At 42.6% G+C, this 20,237-nt stretch overlaps 1 protein-coding gene across 1 annotated transcript in view; it reads left to right on the forward strand.

Moving 5' to 3' along the window:
* The first annotated feature begins 11,579 nt into the window (after positions 1-11,579).
* Positions 11,580-20,237, forward strand: part of xdh (xanthine dehydrogenase) — a 94,822-nt gene continuing 86,164 nt past the window's right edge. The window contains exons 1-6 of the mRNA XM_041187331.1: positions 11,580-11,588; positions 11,779-11,836; positions 13,641-13,737; positions 16,143-16,251; positions 17,705-17,831; positions 18,701-18,762. Of these exons, the coding sequence (XP_041043265.1) occupies positions 11,580-11,588; positions 11,779-11,836; positions 13,641-13,737; positions 16,143-16,251; positions 17,705-17,831; positions 18,701-18,762 (462 nt within the window). The remainder of the gene's footprint in view (positions 11,589-11,778; positions 11,837-13,640; positions 13,738-16,142; positions 16,252-17,704; positions 17,832-18,700; positions 18,763-20,237) is intronic.

The following is a 20,237-nucleotide window of genomic DNA, read 5'->3' on the forward strand; positions in this document are numbered from 1 at the left end:
AACCACATTGTTGTGGGTCTGGAGTCACATATAGGCTAGGCAAGGACAGTAGATTTCCTCCAGAAAGGCTTTTGCAACAGTGGTTTCTTGGTCATCATTAGACTTTTAATTCCAGATTTTTATAACACTCAAATTTGCCATGGTGGGATTTGAACCTGGGTCCTAAAAACATAACGCTAGATTACCAGTCTAGTGATAATACCACTACACCACTGCCTCACTAATTAGTAGTAATGCTGTGGAGGATGAATTCTTGAAGTGTGTGCAAGATGGTTTTCTAGAGCAGTACATTGAGGAACCAACTAGGAAACAAGTTATTTTAGATCTAGTATTGTGCAATGAAAAAAAAAGGCTGATTATTAATCATGATGTAGAGGAGCCTTTAGGTAAGAGATAATACGGTAGAATTTTACATTAAGCCTGAAAGTGTGCAGTTCAATGAGAGCCTAGGATCTTAAATCTGAACAAAGGAAACTTTGGTGAGAAATTGCAGAGCTCTGAGATGCAGAGGGATCTGGGTGTCTTGATGCATGAATCACAAAAGACTAGTCTGCAGGTCCAGCAAGTAATTAGGAAAGCTAATAGAATGTTATCATTTATTGCGAGGGGAATTGAATACAAAAGTCGGGAGGTTATGCTTCAGTTATACAGAGCACTCATGAGACCACATCTGGAGTACTGTGTACAGTATTAGTCACCTTATTTAAGGAAGGATGTAAATGCGTTGGAATCAGTTCAGACTAATACCTGGAATGGAGAGTAGCAAATTGGCTATGGTTGCTTGGGAAATTACGTTAAAAGGTAACATATGAACATGTGAACAAGGAAAATGAGTAGGTCATTTCGCCCCTCGAGCCTGCTCTATCATTTAATAAGATCATGGCTGATCTGAAAGTAACCCCAAATCTGCATCCTGCCTACCCATTATATCCTATCATCCCCTTGCTTACCAAAAATCTATCCACCTTGTGCCTTAAAAATACTCAAAGACTCTGCTTCCACCATCTTTTCAGGAAGAGAGTCCCAAAGACTTATGACACTGAGAGAATTTTTTTTGTCTCATCTCTGTTTTAAATGGGTGACCCCTTATTTTTAAACAGTGCCCCCTAGTTCTAGATTCCCCCACAAGAGGAAACATCCTCTCCACATCCACCCTGTCAAGTCCCTTCAGGATCTTAAATGTTTCAATGAAGTCGCCTCTCACTCTTCTAAACTCCAGTAGGTACAAGCCTAGCCTGTCCGACCTTTCCTCATAAGCCAACCCATCCATTCCAGGTATTAGTCTGAACTGATTCCAACGCATTTACATCCTTCCTTAAATAAGGTGACTAATACTGTACACAGTACTCCAGATGTGGTCTCATGAGTGCTCTGTATAACTGAAGCATAACCTCCCGACTTTTGTATTCAATTCCCCTCGCAATAAATGATAACATTCTATTAGCTTTCCTAATTACTTGCTGGACCTGCAGACTAGTCTTTTGTGATTCATGCATCAAGACACCCAGATCCCTCTGCATCTCAGAGCTCTGCAATTTCTCACCATTTAGATAATATGCCTCTCTTTTATTCTTCCTGCCAAAATGAACAATTTTACATTTTCCCACATTATAGTCCATTTGCCAGATCTTTGCCCACTCACTTAACCTATCTGTGTCTTTTTGTAGCCTCCTTATGCCCTCTTCACAACTCATTTGCCTACCTGTCTTTGTGCCATCTGCAAATTTGGCAAACATCCCATCCACCCCTTCATCTAAGTCATTTGTATAAATTGTAAACAGCTGAGGTCCCAGGACTGATCCCTGTGGCACACCACTCATTACATCTTGCCAACCTGAAAAAGATCCATTTATGCCTACTCTCTGCTTCCTGTTAGCCAGCCAATCTTATATCCATGCCAATATCTACCCCTGATACCATGAGCTTTTATTTTCCTCAATAACCTTTGATGTGGAACTTTATCAAATGCCTTCTGGAAATTTAAGTACAGTACATCTGTTGGTTCTCCTTTACTCACAGCACATGCTACTTCCTCAAAGAATTCTAATAAGTTGGTTAAACATGATTTTCCTTTCACAAAACCATGTTGACCCTGCCTGATTACCTTGAACTTATCCAAGTGCCCTGCTACAGCTTCTTTAATAATAGCTTCTAACATTTTGCCTATGACACATGTTAAGCTAACTGATCTGCAGTTTCCCACTCTCTGACTCCCTCCCTTTTTGAATAATGGAGTTACATTTACTATCTTCCAATCTAATGGAAACGTCCCTGAATCTAGGGAGCTTCAGAAAATTAAAACCAATACATCAACTGTCTCACAATACTATCGACTATCTCACTATCCTGCATCTGCAGTATTTTGCTTTTAGCTTGCATCAACAATCTCACTAGCCACTTCTTTTAAGGTCCTGGGCTGAAGTCCATCAGGACTTGGGATTTGTCAGCCCGCAGCTCCAACAATTTATTCAGTACCACTTCTCCAGTGATTGTAATTTTCATGAGTTCCTCCCTCCCTTCCATTTCCTGATTTTTAGCTGTTACTGGGATGTTACTTGTATCCTCTATAGTGAAAAAAAACCCAAAAAACTGCGGATGCTGGAAATCCAAAACAAAAACAGAGTTACCTAGAAAAACTCAGCAGGTCTGGCAGCATCGGCAGAGAAGAAAAGAGTTGATGTTTCGAGTCCTCATGACCCTTCAACAGAACTAGGTGAATCCACCCCTCTTCTTGGATTCACCTTGTTCTGTTGAAGGGTCATGAGGACTCGAAACGTCAACTCTTTTCTTCTCCGCCGATGCTGTCAGACCTGCTGAGTTTTTCCAGGTAATTCTGTTTTTGTCCTCTATAGTGAAGACTGATGAAAAATATTTGCTCAATTCATCTGCCATTTCTTTGTTTTCCATTATCAATTCTCCGGACTCACTTTCTATAGGACCAACGCTTACGTTGTTAGCTCATTTCTTTTTAAAATATTTATAGAAACTCTTACTACCTGTTTTTATATTTCTGGCTAGCTTTCTCTCGTACTCTAATTTTTCGCTCCTTATTAATCGTTTAGTCATCCTTTGCTATTCCCTATATTCTGTCCAATCTTCTGACCTCCCACCTACCTTTGCACAATTATATACTTTTTCTTTAAGTTTGACATTATCTTTAACCTTTCTAGTTAACCACAGTCCACAGTGTGTCTGTCTCTTGGACTTTTTCTTACTCATTGGAATGTATCTATTCTGTGTATTCTGAAATATCCCCTTAAATGTTTGCCGCTGCACCTCTATTGCCCTATTCCCTAACCTAATTTACTAATTCACTTTAGCTAGCTCTGCTTTAATGCCCTCATAATTGTCCTTATTTAAGTTTTCTTGGACCCTCTCATCCCTCCCTCAAACTGAATGCAAAATTCAATCATTTTATGGTTGCTGCCACTCATGGGTGCCTTCATTTTGAGGTCATTAATTAATCACATCTTGTTGCACAATACCAGGTCTAGTACAGCCTGCCCTATGGTTGGCTCAAGAACATGCCGTTCTAAGAAACTATTCTGGAAACATTCTATGAACTCTTCATCTCGGTTACCTTTGCCCATTGGACTTTTCCAGTCTATATGTAGATTAAAATCTCCCATGATTATCGCTGTGCCTTTCTGACAAGCTCCCTTTATTCCTTCCTTTAAGCTCCATTCTACCATGTGGTTACTATTAGGGGGCTTGTACATGACTCCCACAAGTGACTTCTTCCTTTTACCATTTCTCATTCTATCCAAACCATTTCCACATCCTAGTTCCCTGAACTTAGGTCATCTCTCTCTATTGTGCTAATTCCATCATTAACTAATAGGGCCAGCCCTCCACTTTTGCCTTACTTCCTGTCCTTTCTAAATGTCTGATACCCTTTAATATTCAGGTCCCGATCCATATCCTCCTGCAGATGGCTAACATTGAAAGAACTAATACATAGTTTACAACAAAAATATATTCCTTTAATGCATAAAAACCCAGCAAAAAAAGTGTTCCAACTGTGGCTAATGAAAGAAATCAAGGAAGAAGCATATAAAGTTGCCAAGCAATGGTAAGCCTGAGAATTGGGAGCATTTTAGAACTCTGAAAAGGAGGACCAAAGGAATGATTAAGAAAGGGAAAATAGAATATTAGTATAAGCTAGTGAGAAACATAAATGTGACTGTAAAAGCTTCCATAGGTGTGTAAAAAGGATTAGCAAATACAAATGTGGGCCCATTACAAGTGGAGTCAGGAGAACTTATAATGGGAAATAAGGAAATGGCAGGGAAAGTAAATAAATACTTACTGGCTGTCTTCACAGAGACAAATACTAAAAAAAAACAAGAAATAATGGATAATCAATGGACTAGTTTAAACAAGCAGTTGCAAGATATTAATATTAATTTAAAAAAAAGTACTAGAAAAATTAATGGGACTTAAAGTAGTTAAATCCCCTGCACCTAATGGTCTACATCCCAGAGTGTTGAAAGAGGTGGCTATAGAGGTAGTAGATGCAGTGGTAGTAATCTTTCAAAATTCTATTGACCCTGGAATGGTTCCTCCAGATTGGAAGGTAGCAAATGTAACCCCGCTATTTAAGAAAAGAGGAGAGGGAAAACTGGGAACTCCAGAACTGTTAGCCTAACATCAGTAGTATGGAAAATGCTACATTCTATTAAAAAGGATGTGATAACAGGGCACTTAGAAAATGATGGTAGGGTTGGGGAGAGTCAACATAGTTTTATAAAAGGGAACCAGCAGAAGAGATAAGGGGGGACTGGTGGATGTGGTATATTTAGATTATCAGAAAGCTTTTGATAATGCCCCATTCAAGAAAATAGCAAACAAAATTAGAGCATACAGAATTGGGCGTAATATCCCGGCATGGATTGAGAACTGCTTGATGGATAAAAAACAGAGAGTAGGAATAAATGTTTTTATTGTTATGGACAGGAGGGGGTCAGTTCAAACAGCACTGGTTTCCTCTTACCACCTGTTCATGAACAGAAGGTGTTTTGAATTAGTTTGCTTTAATGGCATATTTTTTGAAATTCCAGTTTTTAAAAATGGACATGAAACCTCATCCCGCCAGTGGATGAGGTTTCATGTATTATCAGAAGCCCACTGGGGCTCCTGGCCTGCCTGCCAACCTTAAGGTTGGATGGGCAGGGCATTTAACAGGCTTTAACACCTTAATTGGCCATTGACAGGTCGGCAGGTGGACAGCTGATTTCGCTGTCCGCCCGCCTTCCTCAATATTTAAATGGACCGAGATGACGTTGGGGGTTCCTCCCAACGTCATCCCACGTAATTTTCCCATTGGTGAGTGGGACCCATCCCCAAATCGCCGACGGGAAAATTCTGCCCACTGTCTTTGTGTTCCATCCGGTTTCGGTACCAGTACAACAGGCGATCCGCGGCTACGTTCGCGGCCGGGTGTCTTTGGAGAGGGAGCACGCGGTGTCTGCTGGCACTCTCGAGGCCTTCCGTGCCCGGTGGGCACCGCAGGGACTGGGATGTTTTATCAACCCCTTTAATCACATTTTGGTTTAAAGTTTGTAAGTTTCCTTTAAACTTTGTTCTTGGTTTTACAGCTGACCTGAATTAGGGGCTGTACCTGATTTATTCCAATTTTGTTAATTTGGTTTAATTGGTTTTAACTCATAAGAGTTACAACAGGCGAACTCCAGTTACTACAACTAGACTCAATGATATCGTTTTGAAGCATGAAATCAATTTATTTTTGTACTTGTGATAACTGCAGGATTTTATCTATGAGGTTGTTGCCTCACTGAAGATGAAATTTCTATACATACATAATGTAAAGCTAAATGTGTCTTTCCCAACTTATTTCCACAAATAGGTTTGTGTAACTGCAATAGCTTTTCCAAATCACTTTGCCACTTGCTTGGAAGGTAACTCAATATTGCATTTAAATTTTCAAGCTCCCCCTCATTATCCAATTTGATTAGAGGAAAATCAATTTCAGAGTCTTGCACTTCTACCTCATTCTCATCACTAACACCTCTTTTTGTTCCTCCCTGTCAAAGTACTTTTTAAGCATATTTACATGACACACCCTCTACTTCTTTCTTCTTTCTGGAGTATTCATTAAATAATTTACTTCACTCAATTTCTTTTCAATCCCCTAAGGTCCACTAAATTTTACATTTAGTAAATCCCGTAGTACTGGTAATAAAACTACAGCTTTCTCTCCAGAAACAAAACTATGAATTTTAACCTTCTTATCTGCTTTCACTTTCATCACTTGTTGTGATTTTCCTATTACTTGACATATATGACACGTTCTACAAAATTTGACAACATCCCTATGGAATCCTGGCCAAAAAAAATCTTCTGTATCTTTTCCTGTGTTTTCCTAATTCTTAAATATCCCCCCATTGGAATTTCATGAGCAATCCTCAGAATCTTATTCCTATAACCTAATGGGATAACAATCTGATGCACCTCCCTCCAGCTTTCATTTGCTGAAATGTAATACGATCGCCATTTTCTCATTAGTATATTCCCTCAAACATAACGACATACTGGAATAAATTTTACTTCAGTTTCTGAATAAGCTTTCTGATATAATTGTTTTAATTGCAAATCATTTTTCTGTAACTCCATTAAACTGTTTGAGTTAAACTGAACAGTTCTGCATTCCTTCCTCCTGAACAATGTTATCAAATACAGTGCCAGCAAATTGAATTTCAACACCTTCTTCATGCCTTTAAACTGCCTGCTTATCTTGTTTATTTTGTTCTTCCTGATGGGCCTTTGACCTTGTTATAACACAGAGATAAAAGCAAAGATGCTGGAAATCCAAAACAAAAACAGAAACAGAAATACCTGGAACAAAAACAAAAAAAACAAAAAAAAAACAAAAAAAAACAAAAAAAAAAACAAAAAAAAACAAAAAAAAAAAAAAAAAAAAACAAAAAAAAAAACAAAAAAAAAAACAAAAAAAAAACTGCGGATGCTGGAAATCCAAAACAAAAACAGAATTACCTGGAAAAACTCAGCAGGTCTGGCAGCATCGGTGGAGAAGAAAAGAGTTGACGTTTCGAGTCCTCATGACCCTTCGACAAAACTGGAGGAACAGCACCTCATCTTCCGACTAGGCACTTTACAGCCTTGCAGACTGAATGTGGAGTTTAACAATTTTAGACCATGAACTCTCTCCTCCATCCCCACCCCCTTTCCATTTCTTCCCCTTCCTTTTTGTTTTTTCCAATAATTTATATAGATTTTTCTTTTCCCACCAATTTCCATTATTTTTAAATGTATTTCCACCCATTGTTTATCCCTATCTTTTAGCCTTTTTAGTATTCCTTCACCCCACCCGCACTAGAGCTATCTGTACCTTGTCTGTCCTGCTTTCTACTCTTAATTAGCACATTCCTTTAGATAATATCACCACCTACAACACATCTTTGTCCTTTTGTCTGTGACATCTTTTGGTTATCTCCAGCTGTTACTGGCTTCTTGTCCCAACAACACACCCCCACCCTTAAACCAGCTTATATTTCACCCCTTTCCTATTTTTACTTAGTTCTGTCGAAGGGTAATTCTGTTTTTGTTTTGGAATACCTGGAACAACTCAGCAAGTCTGGCAGCATCAGCAGAGAAGAGCACAGTTGACGTTTCGAGTCCTCATGACCCTTCAACAGAACTAAGTAAAAATAGGAAAGGGGTGAAATATAAGCTGGTTTAAGGGTGGGGGTGTGTTGTTGGGACAAGAAGCCAGTAACAGCTGGAGATAACCAAAAGATGTCACAGACAAAAGGACAAAGATGTGTTGAAGGTGGTGATATTATCTAAAGGAATGTGCTAATTAAGAGTAGAAAGCAGGACAGACAAGGTACAGATAGCTCTAGTGCGGGTGGGGTGAAGGAATACTAAAAAGGCTAAAAGATAGGGATAAACAATGGGTGGAAATACATTTAAAAATAATGGAAATTGGTGGGAAAAGAAAAATCTATATAAATTATTGGAAAAAACAAAAAGGAAGGGGAAGAAATGGAAAGGGGGTGGGGATGGAGGAGAGAGTTCATGGTCTAAAATTGTTAAACTCCACATTCAGTCTGCAAGGCTGTAAAGTGCCTAGTCGGAAGATGAGGTGCTGTTCCTCCAGTTTGCGTTGATCTTCACTGGAACCATGCTGCAAGCCAAGGACAGACATGTGGGCATGAGAGCAGGGTGGAGTGTTGAAATGGCAAGCGACAGGGAGGTCTGGGTCATGCTTGCAGACAGACTGAAGGTGTTCTGCAAAGTGGTCACCCAGTCTGCGTTTGGTCTCTCCAATGTAGAGGAAACCGCATTGGAAGCAACGAATGCAATAGACTTAGTTGAGGGAAGTGCAAGTGAAATGCTGCTTCACTTGAAAGGAATGTTTGGGCCTTGGACGGTGAGGAGAGGGGAAGTAAAGGGGCAGGTGTTGCATCTTCTGCGGTTGCATGGGGAGGTACCATGGGAGGGGGTTGAGGTGTAGGGGGTGATGGAGAAGTGGACCAGGGTGTCACAGAGGAAACAATCCCTATGGAATGCCGCCGGGGGGGTGGTGAAGGGAAGATGTGTTTGGTGGTGGCATCATGCTGGAGTTGGCCGAAATGGGGGAGGATGATCCTTTGAATGCGGAGGCTGGTGGGGTGATAAGTGAGGACAAGGGCGACCCTATCATGTTTCTGGGAGGGAGGAGAAGGTGTGAGGGCGGATGCGCAGGAGATGGGTCGGACATGGTTGAGGGCCCTGTCAACCACCATGAATGGAAAACCTCAGTTAAGGAAGAAGGAGGACATGTCAGAGGAACTGTTTTTGAAAGTGGCATCATCAGAACAAATGTGACGGAGGCGAAGGAACTGAGAGAATGGGATGGAGTCCTTACAGGAAGCGGGGCGTGAGGAGCTGTAGTCGAGGTAGCTGTGGGAGTCGGTAGGCGTGTAATGGATATTGGTGGACAGTCAGAAATTGAGACAGAGAGGTCAAGGAAGGGAAGGGAAGTGTCAGAGATGGACCATGTGAAAATGACGGAGGGGTGGAGATTGGAAGCAAAATTAATAAATATTTCCAAGTCCCGACGAGAGCATGAAGCAGCATCGAAGTAACACAATCAGGAAACAATGCAGGATGTTCCTTCTGCAGCACTTCTGTTGAAAACACTTCTACAGGCTGCTCAACTACCAAAGGCATCACCCACATTTGCGATCCAGCTATATCATTACCCAGAATAAATTGAACCCCTGCAATGGGCAATTTTTCCACCACACCAACTGTATCTTCACCATTATTCCATTTGTCCTTTAAACTTACCTTCCAGAACGGAATAGATTTAGCATCTCCATGAACCCCACTTATTATTACCTTCTCCTGCAACACTCCCTCTGAACAACAAATATCACGATCCCACAACATTAAGAATTGACTGGCTCCTGTATCTCTTAATATTTTAACATCTTTACCTACTCCGCCCTATACACATGGAAATAATTTCCCTCCACATACAAAGTCTTTAAACATTTCTGCCACCTGCTGCTCAGAATTCTCTTGTATAAACTGTGAACACATTCCTACTTCTTTACCTTTCACTGATTCTCCCTGTTTCACCTGTACACAAACCATTGGTTTCTCCTGTGCCTGAACCTCAGAACCCACAGTAGTTTTACTTCCAGAGCTTTTCTGTACCCCAATAATTCCTACAGATTTTACCTGCAACCTCCAACACATTGACATCGTGTGCCCCACTTTATTACAATGAAAACACCTCAATTTTCAAATGTCACCTGGGAACTTCCAGCTACTCCTTGTCTTCCCTGACTGCCTACCTTCCTTTCACCTTCCCACTTTTTATCCTTTTCCAATTTGAAAGGGTGAAGGAAAAAAGGTTTAGCTCTATGAACTAACTCATAATCATCAACTGTCTCTTCTGCTTGTCTTACAGAATCAACCCTCTGTTCCTCCACATGAGTTCTCACTACCGAAGGGATTGAATCTTTAAAATTACTTTGTTTTACTCTTTCAAACTCAATATAAGTTTGCCCAGACTGTTTTCTCATATCCATAAACTTCTGCCTGTATGCTTCAAGAACCAACTGCACTCAAAATAGCTTTTCTCACCACATCATAATTCACCGACATTTCTTCTGAAAGCAAAGCATTTACCTCAAGTCCCCTAACTAATAACTTAGATTGTAATAATAATGTCCAGTTTTCCTGTGGCCATTTCATCTGTTTAGCTAGCTTCTCAAATGAAATAAAGAATGCCTCAATATCTGTTTCCTGAAACTTTGGAAGAGCTTGTACAAATTTAATCATCTCCCCACTGGCTTCTACTCGAGAGACAAATCCTTGCTCACCTATTGACATCTCTTTTCTAGTTGCCAACATTTTCAGTTGGAATTCTCTCTCTCTCTCTCACTTTCTCTTTCCTCCTTCTCCATTTTCACAATTTCTAATTCCCTTTTAAAAGCCATTTCCCTGACCTTTGCTTCTAATTCAAGCTTTTTCATTTGTAATTGAAGTCTCACTACCTCCAGCTGTGACTCACTAGTGTCATGTTTCACTTCCAACTGCAGAAGCTGTACTATACATTTACCTATATCAGATTTCCTAGCTCCTGCAGGTAACCTCAATTGTAACTTAAAATAAAAGCAAAAAACTGCTGATGCTGGAACTCCAAAACAAAAATAAAAATACCTGGAAAAACTCAGCAGGTCTGGCAGCATTTGCAGAGAGGAACACAGTTAATGTTTCGAGTCTGTATGACTCTTCAACAGAACTAAGTAAAAATGTTCTCAATTGTAACTTATCTGCTAACTCTGTTAACTTGCTTTTGGTCATTCCCTCCAGCTCAAATGGAGTTATCTCTTCTACTCCCAGACAAGTCTCAGCAATTGCCAAAGCCATCTTGCAGTCTCACCATTCCTAAAGTACCTCACCAAATCTTGAATCCAAGTGCCTCTCGTACTTGTAAGCTTAAGATCCACCAATTCCTAACCAATTGAGGAATTAGAAATTTAATTTATCCCAGATGGGCCCCCAGTTGTTATGGCCCATGCAGTTGGTAAAGCGGAATTATTTAAAAATCCCAGAGGGAAACTTTAAATAACTGGCATAATCAATAATTTTAAGTGTTATGTTTGAGTTGCTCTTGTGATGGTGGTGAGCTGTATCCATAAACCACTATAGATGTTATGGTGGAGATGCTCCCAAATGCTGTTAGGTTTAGGGAGGTCCAAGTGATGATGGATGAGTGACAGCAAATGTCCAAGTCAGGATAGTGTGCGACTTGGGGAGGTGGGGTGGGGTGGGGTGGTTGGGGGGGGTGGGGGGGGGGGGTGCAGTGGTGGGGGTGTGGGGGCGGGGCGGTGGTGGATTTAGTGGTGTCATGCATTTGTTATCCTTGTGTTTCTAGGCGGTAGAGGTCACGAGTTTGGAAATTTGGGATGATGTTGCTGAGTCCTTGAATCTCTCCAGCTCCTGGTCATGTTCCCAAGTTGCTCCTTGACTGAGGATTCTAGGATTTTTAACCCATGACAGAGCGGCATATCCTTACAGGTGCTGTGCAACTTAAACTAATGAGGTTGGTGGAAAACCGTTAAAACCATAGGAACTGTAACCCCTGCATCCCAATTGGTGTTGCTACCATTTTGACTAGTCAGCAAGTAGCTTGTTATTCCTGAACTCATGAGGGGATTGAAGGAGTAACGTCCAACCTCACAAAACAAGCTGGTCAGTGGCTAAACTTTCCTTCTGTTTTCATTTCTTTGCCTACAGATTGTGGAGAAAAATGTGGATCCTGAATTGAACCTTCTAACCTACCTAAGAAAAAAATGTATCCATGAGAGGTGACCCTGAGTTTGGACAAGTGATGACTCCCAGTGTTTGATTTGGAGAGGAAGAAAGGGCTTTGACTCTTGAAGTAAATCCCAAACCTGATTAAAGACCAACTGAAAACTCTGTTCCCTGTGCATGCCCAGCTCTGGAGATTTACGTTAAATACATCAAATATGTTCCCTTAGCTGCCTCACCTCATAATGCAAGGCCATCATTTTTGCTTTTTAAGTATCACCACGCTTTTAAAACAACCTGTAATAAAAGCCAGAGAAACTGGGGCACAGATTTTCTTCCTGTTCTTTGCTGACCAAAATGTTTAATGACTGTAATGGTAGCATGTGATTGAACATGCAGCAACGTTACACAAGATGGTGTAATAAGCAGAGATATTGGACTATTTTACTAACAGGTGTAGAGGGATATGATAGCCTGTCTATATTATCATCGACTTATGTTGAATTTACATTACAGAAATAGGACATTCAGCCCAATAGCCAGTGTCCACATGAGTCTCCTCTCACCTTAATTTATTTAACTCCTTCAACATAGCTATCTACACCTTCCTCCCTTATTACTTATCCAGCTTCCCCCTAATAGGCATCTATGCTATTCTCCTGAACCACCCCATTGAGTTCCACATTCTATCCACCCTCTGAGCAACAAAGTATTTCCTGAATACTTCAGTGAATTTATTAGTGACTTTTATTTATTTGTGACCTCTGATTTCCCTTCAAGAATGCCTTTATGATGTCTACCCTATCAAACCCATCCATTATCTCTATCAAAGAACACAGACTTTGCTTCTCTAGAGAAAAGTTTCACAGCATGTTCAACCTTTGCTGATATTTATAGTCCCATCCTTGTAAATCTTTATTACACCTTCTCCAGTGATGCTATATAATTTTTATCAGAATGTATAAACTCTGAACCAATTAGATACAGGTATTGTTTACCCTGATCTTAGTGCCTACTGTTGCATTCCACAGTAGACAATTACTATGTGGAAACAATCAAGTGTCACAAATCACATGGCTCACTGATCCAGACAGTTCCAGTGTAAATCTATCACTGGCCCAACTGGTTCCACTGTAAACACATCACTGGCCCAACTGGTTCCACAGTAAACTCCATCACTGTCCCAAATGCTTCCACTGTAAACCCATCACTGGCCCAACTGGTTCCACAGTAAACTCCATCACTGACCCAAGTGTTTCCACTGTAAACCCATCACTGGCCTAATTGGTTCCACCGTAAACTCCATTACTGACCCAAATGCTTCCACTGTAAGCCCATCGCTGGCCCAACTGGTTCCACTGTAAACTCCATCACTGGCCCAAATTCTTCCATTGTAAACCCATCACTGGCCCAACTGGTTCCACCGTAAACTCCATTACTCACCCAAATGCTTCCACTGTAAACTCTATCACTGGCCCAAATGCATCTACTGTAGACCCATCACTGGCCCAACTGGTTCCACTGCAAATCCATCTCTGGCCCAACTGGTTTCACTGTGAACTCTTGCTAAACTCCTTTGGTTAGCTTTTTAACAAAAGCATGTCCATTCGATGTGGACAATACTGGCAAATTCCCACTTATTATCCATTCTTTGTTACTCTGGGAAGGTGGTGACAGGCCTTTTCCTTGGAATCCTGCAGTGTTTATGATTGTCGGTGGTCCTGTGTTACTCTCCTACATCTCGAGCAGCAACTCCAGGCACAATCATCTAGAGCAGATTTAGATTGGAGTGTGACTATTTTCTAACAGCTGACCAATGCTTTCCTTAACATAACTATATGTACCAGTGGGACTAACTGGGACCAAGCTAGGCTGTGGAGAAGGAGGATGTGGCTCCTGCACTGTGATGATCTCCAAGTATAACTCGTTTCAAAAGAAGATCATGTATCCTTTCGCTAACAATTATATGGAGCACTAAATAGAATCCATTTTCATTTTGAACGTATGAAAAAGGAACGGAAAGATAGTAAGGCCAATCACTATCAGTGGATTCACTATCCACTGGACAGTCCCCTCTCTTTCTCTCTCTAACCACTAGCAACACTAATTCCTGCAGTAGGCCTAAACATGGGTGTTCTTCCCCTGTGTGGAAGTCAGCTGCCCTGGTTTGTCTTCCACCACCGACAGGGAGACATTTTCAAATTATATAGTCATTGTGACCTGTACACTTTTACTTAACTGATGGCTCCTCTTTAAAACTGGACAGCCCAATGTTCATGGTCCAGGATGTCCTGTTAAGTCCCATTCTACAAGGTGCCATTTTTTTAGTTAGATCTGGAAAATCACACAGCTACCAAGAAGAGTCAACATTAACTTTTCTGAGAGAGAAGAAACACGGGAGGGTCTTTCTGGACATCACCACCTGGGTGGTCCTCTGGTGAAGCGTATTATCTCTGCTAGCTCATCAAACTACTGCGGTCAATGGGCAGCTGATCAAATATAGACACCCGGGCAGTAAAGATTAAAATGATGCATATCGAGTTCATCCCTAAAACAATACATTAATTCCTAGATTTGGAGACTTTTTTTATCTAACTTAAAGAGTTGGATACAATATTTCCTACTGTAAATAAATCTTTGTTGGACTAGTTGTTTAAACCTTGCAAAAGTATTGGGCTGCCTTACTAATGGCAGGGTCACTTTGACCAATTATTTTCAGTCCTGTCAATTCTGTGATCTCACACTCTGGGTGAAATCTTGTGGAGGTGACAGGGGTCTTGGCGGCTGGCTGGAGAGCCAGTGACTGCCCCATGTTGTCTCGTTGTGAGAAGGCCTGCCTCATCTTGTGCCACTCAGGCACTTATCAAAACCAAAGCAGCGGGCCTTCCCTGGGTTCAAGGACCCCAAAGGGGCGGAACTCCTGCCCCCCTGAGAGCTGCCTGCCAATCAGAGGCTGGCAACTCTTCTGTACTCAGCAACAGGTGGTGGCTGCTGCTGGTATGACACCCACCTTGTCAACAGGTTGTGGAGAAAAACGTGGATCCTGAATTGCCTCAGATTGAGGAGGGACCCAGGCACATGTGAGCGATGGCATGGGGAGGGGGTGGGGTCATTGGGTTGAGGACATCGGGTGGTCAGTAGCAAGAGCAGGGGGAAAGGGTTTCAATGGGAACCCCCCTCCACTCCCTGGTGCTGGGCCCCACAATCAGGCACTGAGTGCCTTTGAACAAGACACCCCTCTGGGAGCCCACAAGCAAACACACCAAGCTTTGCTTGTAATACTCCCAGATTGCCTAGTTCCCTGCTCACCACTGGGTAATGCCAGCAGCAGCTGGATGAGGCCCTTAAATTGCATTAATTATCCACTTCAGGACCTCAATCCCCATCCCCAGGCCCTCCCACCACGGACTTAATCGACTCAATAGGAGACAACATTTCGGAACAATACCCTTATTTCCCAGCTTTTATTGGTGTTCCACTTTAAAGTATACATGACCAGTTCAGACCAGTATCCTTATATCCTAGTTTTTACTGTTTTTTTCGTTCTGGGGAGGTGGAGATGGGAAGGTGTTGGGGTGCCCATCCGCTACCCTCCTCCCTGATTACATGCCCTCCCCCTGCCAACAAACTCATCACGGGGGAAGGCACAAGAGTCCTTCCTCCCAGTGGAAAGAGCAAGTGAGAAGAAAGTGCAGGTCAGAGGCACAACAATTAGAAGGCATTTGTCCAATGTGAATATCATTCCTCACTGGGAGTATTTGGAAGTAGGAGTAATAAGGCCCATCTAATCTGTCAGTCTGGCAGTGGCCTGATAATGTTGTTGACTGTTCATAACAATCAATCTCTGTCAGTTAGTCTACAACTGACCCGGACATGAGGCATGTAAAACCCCGGGTGATGGAGAGCTTTGGGAACAAAAGTCAAGAACATTCAAGAGCATAAGAAATAGGAGCAGGAGTAGACCCACGGCCCATCGAGCCTGTTCTGCCATCCAATACGATCATAGCTAATCTTCAATTTCAACTCCATTTTCCCGTCTGCTCCCCATATCCCTTAATTCCCTGAGAGACCGCAAGTCTGCCTATCCGCCTTCAGTGTACTTAATGATACAGCACCCACAATCCTCTGGGATAGGGAATCCCAAATATCCCAAACTCCAAAATCTTCCCAAGTGTGCTACGCTCAGCAATTTTAACCTTGTTGTTTCTCCCTGCTAACCCGCCCCTCCCCCATATCACTCCCCATGTGAATGGACGTTGCTCCATGGAATAGAGACATGTGCCGTTGCTCTTTCTATTCGGTACCACCATACGGTGACCAGCCCTCCTTAACCACCATGCCACCACCAGACACATTGCTGTGAATGCCTGCCTGGCGCCGCTCTGCTCCCTGCATCGCACCGCCGTGACTACCGTGGAAGGAATCGGCAGCACCACCACTCGGCTTCATCCGGTCCAGGTAAGCCTTCCAGGTTGTACCGGCTGCATGATTTTGTGCCTCCTTGGAGGAGGATGCAGAAGAAGTTTACCAGGGATGAGGGGCCTCAGTTATGTGGAGAGGCTGGAAGTTGTTCTCCTTAAAGCACAGAAGGTTAAGAGGGCATTTGATAGAGGTGTTCAAAATCATGAGGGGTCTTAATAAATCAGTCACCTTAAACTTATTATTGTTTCTTTCTCCCCTTTCTCATCTCCCCTCCTGCTAGGGCAGGGCTGTGGTGAGGAGCGGTTTTAGACAGAGCAGCAATTTCCTACACTGCGTCTTAGCAAGTGACCATTCTTGCTCACACGATGAAGCTGATGGGCCAAATGAACCTGACCCTGATGGTTGCAACTGTCCATTTTTCAGCAAGCATTACTGGTGATTTCTTTCTGAGCTACGTAACAATATGGGCTCCTCGCACACACAGAGTCTGAGAAATAGCTTCTCAGTGATCTAACTGAAACAAACCATCAGTGAGTTCTACAGGCAAGACAAATACCATAGGTTGCAGGCTGTCAGTAACACTCTGGATATGGCTATAGTATACAAGCCACACTGTCAGTAACTCTGGGGACACAGCATTAGTACCACAGGCCTCAGGCTGCCAGTAACTGTATGCACACAGTTAATACTGTAGGCCCCAAGCTATCAGTAATTCTATGGACGCAGCTAATGTACAGAGCAAACTGTCAGTAATTCTAGGGACACAGTAAGCTGCAGGCTTTCAGTAATGGGCATGACTAATACTACAGGCTATACTGCCAGTAACTCTATGGACACAGCTAGTACCACAGGCCTCAGGCTGTCAGTATCTCTATGCACACAGTAACACTAAAGGCGCTAGGCTGTTCAATAACTCTATGGACATGGCTAGCACCACAGGCTAAACTGTCAGTATCTCTATGCACACAGTAACACTAAAGGCGCTAGGCTGTTCAATAACTCTATGGACACAGCTAGTACCACAGGCCTCAGGCTGTCAGAAACTGTGGACACAGCTAGTACCATAGGCCCCAAAGGTTGGTATTCAGCTCTATGAATACATTTAGTTATATTGACAAGTGTAGAGCAACATGTGCTTTGACAATAGGCAAAACATTAGTTATCTCTCCAGCAACTAAGATTTGTCAGTGCTCTATTCATTTGTGTGGAACCAACTTATGAGACTTACACAGAGTGATGGAAAAATGCCATCCCTCAATTTCACCAATGAACAGAGCACCGCCCGAGCCTAGGGAGGCCATCCTATTTAATTATTCTTTCACGACCTTCTTCAAATCAGTAGAAGTCAGGCCATTCAGCTCATCAAGTCTCTTTTGATGTTTTTCTGTGCAAGAGCTAGTCCAATCTCACTCTTACTCTTTGCCGCTGATGTGCCTTCCATAGCTGATCAACTTTCTGCTGCCAACCTTTTCTTTCATTGCTTCACCAGGAACGGATAGCAAAAGCTCATGGCTCCCAATGTGGATTCTGCACCCCTGGAATCGTCATGTCTGTGTACACTTTATTACGGAACAATCTGGAACCCACAATGGAGGAAATTGAAGACACCCTGCAAGGTAAAGTATGTTGTTGTGACTCAGCAACAACTGGTTCCTGCAAAAGGCTCAGGAGTGTGAAAGACCATTAAAACCAAGGGACTAATACATTGATGGCCCTCGGCACAGACTCGATGGGCTGAATAGCCTTCTTCTGTGCCATAATGACTCCGTGGGCTGGATTTTGTCTGCTGAGATTGAGTTGCCACCTTGTAGCGCTGACTCTCTGACTCTCTATCCCATCAGCTGAGGCTGTCACAGGAAATGTTGGATCAGACGCTTATCTTATAATTCAGTTGCAAAGAGGTATTGGTGAGGAAATGTAGGGCCACCAAGGCTCTCAGAACATCCCAGAGGATCCATCAATTAAAGATTCATTCTTTAGTCCCCTTAATACTTCTCCCAGCCCATGCCTTAAGCCTCAAAGAACCCCAATACTCACTGTCTCAATGGATCCACCACTCACTGACTCTCCCAGCTTGTGTGTACACATTGGTTGTCATGTTTCCTATATTATAATAGTAGGCCATGCTTCAAAAGTATTTCATTGGCTGTGAAGTGTTTGGGATATCCTGAGTTTGTAAAAGGCGCTATAGAAATTCAGGACTTTCTTTGAATTGCTTATTGCATTAACTATGCGCAATTTAATATTTAGACGCAAATCATTAGTTCCCCATACCCCCACCATATCCCAGCCCACTACACCAGCGTGCCTTCTGAATTGTGGGGTCATTCGGCCCTGACCATTAGCCTGTAGCAGAATATAATCAGTCCGATTGTAATCAACACTGATTACGAGGAGAGGCAATTGGGGGATGAAGCCGGAATATTCTATTTCTCTTTATTTTTTTGGCTGACACCTGCTCATTTGCCTGTTCTTCTGCTTACAGGAAACTTGTGTCGATGCACGGGATACAGAGCCATCCTTGAAGGTTTCAGCACCTTTGCCAAAGTAAGGAAATTCAAACTGCCGAGGGTTAATTTGCCTGCCAGCTCCCTGTCCCATGAGGGCCCATAGCAAAATGCAAAACCATGTAAACATGCAAGGGAAGATTTCACTACTGCAGACCAGTGTGGCTATATCAGTGATTGGCGTATGTTTATCTGGTATGGGGAGATTTAAATATTGCATCAAATTTATAGTTTAACTGGTTAAACTACTGAATATGACTACAAAATAATTGTTGCGTGATATTTCTAAACTTGAACCTTAATTAGTTAAATAAAACATAATAGAGATGGCAGGGCAGGTGATGTGTTGCAACTACAGCCTGTGGAAGCTGGTGGCCACCAGTGTGATCCGTAGCAAACATATCCGCAGTAAGTGTCTGCAGCTCGAGGAACTTTGGCTCCTAGCTGATAAGCTGGGGTACAAAGCTTGGGCACAGCAATGTATCAGGGAAGGTTACCTGGAAACTTTTTCCTGGAGGCAGTCACACCCCCTGAGCTTAGGTGCTTCAGATTTGGTCCGTGGTCAGGGACAGAAGGGTGTGACTGCCAGTGAGGCAGGCATGTCAATCCAGAAGGGAGCAATGAACAGGTTTGAAATCATTGCAGCCTGTGTGGACGAGGGCAGGGACAGCAGGGAGTTTGAGCAAACTGACCACAGCACCATAGTGCAGGGAGCCATTCAAGTGGGGGCAGTAAAAAGGAATGCAGTTGTAATAGGGGACTGTTTAGTCAGGGGGCTAGATACTGTCCTCTACAACCGTGAGGGTGAGCCCCGGAGATAGTATTGCCTGTTCGGTGTCAGGGTTAAGGACATTTCCTCGGGGCTGGAGAGGATCTTGGAGTGGGAGGGGAAGGGCCCCATTGTCATGGCCCACATGGGTGCCAATGACACTGGTATGATTAAGAAAGATGTTCTGCTGAGGGACTGAGAGCAGCTAGGGGTTAAGTTAAAAAGCAATTAAATTATATCTTTGGCTTCATGGGGCACTGGCACCAGGTACGGGGAAAGTGGGAGCTGTACCATTGGGAAGGCCATACCCTGAACCGTACTGGGACCAGTGTCCTGACAACTCATATAACTAAGGGCACAGAGAGGGCCTTTAACTAAACAATGCAGGGGGAAGGTTCACATAGGGGTAGATTTGGAAAGTTAAAGAGAAAGAGCGGGGCAACAGTGCATGGTAAAGATACGGGTAATGGTAACCAGAGTGTGGCAGAAAGGGATAGAGTGTACAAACTAACATACCAGCAAACATGGTCAGTATGGGGAAAAATGGCTTTAAACTAAGAGCAGGGGAGAAGGGAGATTTAAAAACCCAAAGTTAAAAGTTGAAGCAATAGAAAAGCATATCACTGTGGACAAAGAAAAGCTGAGTGAGATAGGAAGCACCGAAAGTTTAATGGTGATATACATCAAAGAATAAAGTCCATGCCGGGAATAGTAATAAAAAAATTGAATTCACTTTATCTGAATGC

Source organism: Carcharodon carcharias, chromosome 5 (assembly GCF_017639515.1).
Source record: "Carcharodon carcharias isolate sCarCar2 chromosome 5, sCarCar2.pri, whole genome shotgun sequence".
NCBI lineage: Eukaryota > Metazoa > Chordata > Chondrichthyes > Lamniformes > Lamnidae > Carcharodon > Carcharodon carcharias.